Source organism: Priapulus caudatus, unplaced genomic scaffold, assembly GCF_000485595.1.
Source record: "Priapulus caudatus unplaced genomic scaffold, Priapulus_caudatus-5.0.1 Scaffold1147, whole genome shotgun sequence".
In the NCBI taxonomy this organism is placed as follows: Eukaryota; Metazoa; Priapulida; class Priapulimorpha; order Priapulimorphida; family Priapulidae; genus Priapulus; species Priapulus caudatus.
In genome coordinates, this window is record NW_014578208.1 from 7,753 (window position 1) to 14,815 (window position 7,063).

At 45.2% G+C, this 7,063-nt stretch overlaps 1 protein-coding gene across 1 annotated transcript; it reads left to right on the forward strand.

Annotated features, from left to right (window-relative positions):
* The first annotated feature begins 5,291 nt into the window (after positions 1-5,291).
* On the forward strand, positions 5,292-6,835 carry LOC106815558 (myohemerythrin-1-like). The gene is made up of 3 exons (XM_014820029.1): positions 5,292-5,442; positions 5,826-5,954; positions 6,316-6,835. The coding sequence occupies exons 1-3, from the start codon at positions 5,389-5,391 to the stop codon at positions 6,493-6,495; spliced, it is 363 nt and encodes a 120-aa protein (XP_014675515.1). The 5' UTR covers positions 5,292-5,388; the 3' UTR covers positions 6,496-6,835.
* The last annotated feature ends 228 nt before the right edge of the window (positions 6,836-7,063 follow it).

Here is a 7,063-nt window from a genome sequence, read left to right on the forward strand (position 1 = left end):
ATATACAATGACGTTATAATATATGACAGGATCTACTCTAATAGCGTCGAGCAGTACATATTACAATATACAATGACGTTATAATATATGACAGGATCTACTCTAATAGCGTCGAGCAATACATATCACGATATACAATGACGTTATAATATATGACAGGATCTACTCTAATAGCGTCGAGCAGTACATATTACAATATACAATGACGTTATAATATATGACAGGATCTACTCTAATAGCGTCTAGCAATACATATCACGATATACAATAACGTTATAATATATAAAAGAATCTATTGTAATAGAATATCGCAACACATATAGATAACACCAGGAGTAAGATAATATAGGATTATCTTATATATCCTTATATATATCCTTATATATCCTTATATATTATATATCCTTATAGGATTATTAGGATATATCCTATAATATCTTACTCCTGATAACACTAAGTCTTGTTTGTTGTCTCGTCTTCCGTTTATGTAGTCACCCTCACCGGGAGCGTAGGAAGTTCATAATACTAATAATATATACATTGTATATAAAGTACATAATATAGATAATGAAGAAATACAATAATAATTATATGTACGCATATCTGTGCACGTTTTATATGAATGTTATATATAGCAGTTCATGTACATACTATGTAATATATTAGTCACTGCGTCAATCCTTGATTATAATTTTACGGAGACCGACCCGGTGCTCCCGCTGCTGTGGGATGGTACCCTTCCTATAGCCAACGGGGAAATTTCCAGCTTCATTTTGCCGGATCTAGGAGTGTATTTTCAACGATCCGTGGTTTTATTTCTGTAAATTCCGGGTAGAGATTCGACGGCGGGATGGTGTTATGACGTGCCAGACGCTCGGGATATGTTTGTGCTAACGGTATACCCACCCACGTGCCAAACAGACGGACGAACGAGCTGATACCCCTACACGCCCGGGCCGAGAGAGTGACGTGAGCACACAAAGCGGATTCGGCAGACGCCTGCCCAGACGGTGCATATTTTTTTCATATCGAGAGCGAGATTTAAACAGGCGTATTCACTGTTTTGATTAAAGAAGTTTATTTTCACTGAATTTTCCATGAACCCGCCCATCGCCTGCACTGTGGATGCGGGATAGCGGGGGAAGGGGAAGGGGGGAGGGGGATGGGAGCGAGTTGCCAGGCAAGTCTGGTTAAACATAACTCACATGCAGCGAAGCGGACGGTCGCTCATCACCTGAACTCACCCCTCCCCCCTTGCCCGGAGGAGAAGACCAAGGTTCGATTGTAAGTGCGGTTCGTGCACCTGACATTTATTGAATCGAGAGAGTGGGCTCACGAACCGCATGCTGATGTGCAGAAAGGAATCTAATGGATCATCTATCATATGGAGCTTTCATTCTTTATAAAGGGCCCGGGGATATATATCTATATATATATAATCAGGGGTTAATAATGACAAATTTATAATATATATAATATATTTAATTATTTATATATATATATATATGGAGAGTGCGCCGCCCCCCCTCCCATTCGTGACATTTACGTAATTCGTGACATTATTGGGCCGTACAAGCATTGCAGACCCTTAGACATTGACCCCGACCGTGTTCTGACTCATCAGCTGTTGCACAAATACGTCTAGACCGCTGGTTACCAACCGGGGGTACTAGTACCCCATGGGGGTACCTGGGAAGCCTCTTAAAACAATTTAAAAAAAGTAGTGCTATATAATAATCAGCGGGTGATTCAGGCATCTCTATCGACAGTGCCAACAAGTCATGGTTTTTGGTCGAGATCTAGTCCCCAGTTCTGAAAAATGTGACCGTCGTCGTGTATCGTGTAAACCGTCCAAAATACCGTGGCGTAACGCTGATAGGGTCTATGTCCCTCAGGGTACTGCCGGAACGTACCCTAGGTACGGTCCGGTATACCGGAACGTGCCCTGGTAACTATGTGATATGCCGGATCGTACCTCGCTTACTCCCTACCGTACCTTGACTGTCCCTGTTCCGCCCACTATACTGATGTCGCAAAATTTGAAATATACATACAGACCTGTATGATATCTTTATAAAGTTGAATTGGAGTATGAAACTGTGAAACCAAGAAGAAATTTCAACTTATATACACTGATGCGCGCAATCATTTTGCAAATATCGCGATGATCGGGAATGCGTTTTCCTTTCGCAATGTTTACGACATTTTCGCGCATTTTTGCGCGAGATTTTTGAAAGATGGCTGTGGTGGAACAGGAAAATTTGCATGATTATCTTAATGGGTTGGAAACGTATAGACTCGCTGACACTTGTAGAAAGGGTCGGGAGGTGAAATGTAACAGGGTAAGGGTTACGAATATTTTGCGGGAACGGACCGGAAACAAGGAACGGGAGCATAAAGCGGCGCGTTTCCTGCCAACAAGCAGAAAACGCGCTATGTAAAAGATACCTAAGGTACCTAAAGGTACCTAAAAGATGGTATTACGACATCGGCTGAAAGTCAGGGTGCGGTTTGAAGTAGGCAAGGTACGGTCCGGCATATTAGATAGTTACCAGGGTACGTTCCGGTATACCGGACCGTACCCAGGGTACGTTCCGGCAGTACCCTAGGGGACATAGACCCTATTAGCTGTAGTAACTCTAAGTGGTGATTTCGATAAGAACGGGTTGAGCGCTTGCGGTCGTCGGTGACTCACGATTCCAGTCTCGTCTCGAGCGACAGCAATAAAACCCCAGCAATAAAGGTCCATTCAAGGTAGCAGCAGTAGCAGCAACGGTATTTACAGCAGCAGCAGTAGCAGTATCGATATTAACAGTAGTAGCAGCAGCAGCAGCAGCAGCAGAAGGAGCAACAGCAGCAACAACAACAGCAGCAGTAGTAGCAGCAGCAGCAGCAGCAACAACAACAACAGCAGCAACAACAACAACAGCAGCAGCAGCAACAACAACAACAAACAGCAACAGCAGCAAGCGTAGCAGTAATCGGTAAACAGTTAGCAAAAACAGCAGCAGCATCAGCAGCAAGCATCCTAACAGCAGAAGGAGCAGCAGGCAGCAAGCAGCAGCAGAAGGACAGCAGCAGACAATAACAAACAAGCAGAAAGGACGCAGGCAGCAACAACAACATAGCAAGCAGTAGTAGCCAGGACACAGCAACAACAACAAAACAGCAGCAGCAGCAACAACTAACAGCAGCAGCAGCAACAACAACACACAGGGCAGCATAGCAGCAGCAGTATCAGCATCAGCCAAGGCACAGCAGCAAGCAAGAAGGAGCAAGCACAACAGCCAGCAGCAAGCAAACAACCAACAGCAGCAGAAACAACAACAACCAACAACAACAGCAGCAGTCAGCGCAGCCAAGCTAGCAACAACAACAACAACAGCAAGAAAGCACACTGCAGTAGCAGCAGTGAGCTCGAGAACAACCGGCCGGTGGGGAACGTGACCGCTAGAACGTGGCGTTCGCGAATCAGCTGAGCTGCTGTGTCTGCCGACTCATTTCTTAACACCAGAGCAAAGAAATGAATGCAACAAATAAAACATTCATTATCGTAATAAGAAAGTGAGACCTACGCAGACGAAACGCAAAGACTATCGTAACGACTAAGGGGTAAAGAATGCGAAAAAGCTGCTGAAAAGGTACCCAGAACACTCCGGTTATATTCACCAACCCTTAAAATACAAAAGTACCCACCACATCAGAATAATGCAGACCGGAGGTCTTTGCAAACTGTTTACTAAATATGTGCAACCAAAAGCCAGCGTCGCTCTCGTTTACAGCATGGCGTAACGAAAATGACGCCTGCACGTAAATTTGCGCACGTACAATAATGGGGTGTCCAGAGTATATTGTTGATAATATTGCATAGGCGAAAGCAATGAACTCATTCGCCTAGACTATGCTACGAGGCGCAAAAAAAGAACGCTGACGCCGTAGCACTCCATATATACGCTCAATGAGCATGACATGCACGCGACCGACGCACGCGACGAGTCACACGCATCGCACCACCGCACTACGCAGACCCCCGCACGCACACGAACTTATGTATGCATACTAACACAGACGTCCCCACACACACATTATTGTTGCATACGGAAACACACACACATCACGACTTTATGCAATGCATACGGAAATAACACACAGCGCACACACACACGACACACAACACATCACACACATCACAACACACACACACATCATCACACACACAGTACGCGCAACATATAAAATCCATTACATACGCACGCTTGCACATTTAATGGCAGCGTACTTGACGTGCGCATCATATACGATATATGTGCACGCACGCACATACGCACGCACATTCGTACGCATATATACACGCACATAGGCGTAAACATGCACGAATGCACGAACGCACGCACGCACGCACAGCACGCACGAACGCACATACACTTGCGCTTACACAGCTGTACGCATATATTCATTCACCGGTGCACCCGCCCACCCGCGCGCACGCACACATGCACGCGCTCACGCACGGAACTCATGCATTCACATCAAAACAGCCTCGGCACAACCCGACAATACGTAACACGCACGCCACAGCCTAGCAGTACGCACACGCCCGCACACACATGCCCGTACGAATGTACGCTCGCATACACCCCACGCTGTTGCCGCCGACCGTACGATTCGAAATCTTACGCGCGTCCCCGAAATACTAAATACACGCAATTAAACCACTGATCCCTAACGCACAGCACGAGCCTAGGCGGCCTTCCCCTTCGCACCCCCCTAAACGCCAGCCGGGCAGATGTCAGATTGAAACGAATGCAAGCGTACGTTCACACATAGCGCGGCGCGGTTTTGATATAACGAAATTAACCCAAACTCCGCTCGTACGTCCGGAGAAGCACATAAATAGTGGCGACGGGGTGTATATTTCACGTGCGTACGTGACGAACTGCTCGGGCCTGGAGGCGGCGTGTTTGCGTTAGCGCGACTTTTTTTCAGTTTTTCTCCTACGGACATTTTTCCGACGCGCAGCTGATCACGTATACCACGTCTCAGATCGACCAACCCCGCCGCCGGGGGTGAGGCGACGTCGCCTGCGCCGATGACGGTCACGTGACCGCCGATTAGAGCGCATCGCAACCTAACATCGACGTGGGAAAAAATCTGACGACACTTTTATGAACAATGGTTGTCATAGCAGCGTGGAGCCAGAGCTTGAGAGAGATGACAGACATGAGAGAGCCCTCGCGTATTCTCGGGACACCCCTATAGAATTTTTGGTACGACCGGAATAATCTTGTATAAAAGACGGTACGTAAGCGGTAGAGAGCACCGAAATCATCAGGCAATTGGAAGAACCGTTCCTGAAGAATCAGTCTCACCACAACTCCGACAGGCACCATGGGTTTCGAGATTCCAGAGCCATACTGCTGGGACGAAAGCTTCAAGGTTTTCGTAAGTATAGAAATATACTATTTACTTTTGTTTGTTTAATGTAGAAACACATTTAGAGATTAGTCTCGCAATAGTCTAATTGAATTAGCACTTGAAAGACTCCTTCTCGTAATATGAAAACACAACGTATCTTCTAATATGCCGGTCCGTCATGTAATATGTTGTGTGTGTACGCGCTTGTGCTTGAGAGAGGAGAGAAAATAGAGCGATAGAGAGACACACGCACAGACAGCCAGACAGACAGACCGACCACAGGCACTTGGAGCGTTTCAATAAAATATAATGCTAAATAAATACGAAATCTATTTACTACCAAAGTCTTAATGTTTCTCTACTCTCTTTCACCTATTATTGACGTTGTATTATTTCGCTGTTGTCTATAGTACGAGCAGATTGATGATGAGCACAAGGGTCTCTTCAAGGGCATCTTCGAGGTTGCCGGCGACCGTAGCAACGCTGCCAAGCTGAAGTCGCTGCAGGGTCTCATTGGCGCTCACTTCAAGTTCGAAGAGGTGGGTAGAAACCTCCCCCCCACCCTCCTCCCAAAAACAACATCTACCGCGATGTTCCCACAATATGCGCTCTGTATTATGCTGTGTGTATCCATGTACTTATACATTCACCGTAGTTTAATCGTAGCAACGTTACCGACGTTTCGACGAGTGTACGCATGCGTTGCTGATCTGTAAACCCCACAGCCATAATCGAACGTAGTAATTGTGTCCATGATGATCCGAATTCCGAACATTATAGTGAGCGCGAACGGCTTTCATTTATTAAAATCGTATACGCGTAAATCTAACGTAGACATTATTAGTTGTTTTAATTATGATTGCGACGTATTAACTGTACGAACGTATTGTTGGTTCGCAGGGCATGATGATTGCTGCGAAGTACGGGAACTACGACTCTCACAAGAAGATCCACGAGGAGTTCATTGCCAAGCTGGGCGCTGTCACCTGCCCAGTGAACGACGAGGGAATCAACTGGGCCAAGGAGTGGCTAGTAAGCCACATCAAGACCATCGACTTCCAGTACAAGGGAAAGTTGTAAACTATCTTTCTCACTCGCTTCATATGTCTCTTCCTCGATTCACATTAAAAAGCATCCTTCTTTGTAGTATTCTCAAACCAAACGTTTCGTCGTTTTTCTTACATTCTGAAATGCGACGGAGAATTTAAACAAAGTTGAATTTACATTTAACCTGTTCAAGAGCAATGGTGATATTAGGGCTTCATATGTCTGAATAGGACTCATATTTTCGTGTTTCCTATGTAATGTTAACGAGCACAGCGTCACCAGTGTTTGTTTGTACTCAGGCAACAGTCTGATGTTCTCAATTATTGTCGTTTAAAATTGGAGTAAACGCAAACCAGTATTTTTTACATGTAAATCTGTTGTTATAATTATTTGTTTTCTCTGACGTGTATGTGCATCTTATACTTACGACAAACACGCGCGCGCACATACACACACACACACACACACACACACACACACACACACACACACACACACACACACACACACAACAACACACCACATCTATATATATATATATATATATATATATACACTTATCGTTTATGATTTTAGAATACATGATAACAAAACATCGTGT

What these genes read in the sequence shown, in the direction of transcription:
- LOC106815558 (XM_014820029.1), top strand. Translation starts at nt 5,389, where the DNA reads ATGGGTTTCGAGATTCCAGAGCCATACTGCTGGGACGAAAGCTTCAAG. An exon ending in ACGAAAGCTTCAAGGTTTTC is followed by an intron (nt 5,443 to 5,825) that starts GTAAGTATAGAA and finishes TGTTGTCTATAG; the next exon opens with TACGAGCAGATTGATGATGA. An exon ending in CTCACTTCAAGTTCGAAGAG is followed by an intron (nt 5,955 to 6,315) that starts GTGGGTAGAAAC and finishes GTTGGTTCGCAG; the next exon opens with GGCATGATGATTGCTGCGAA.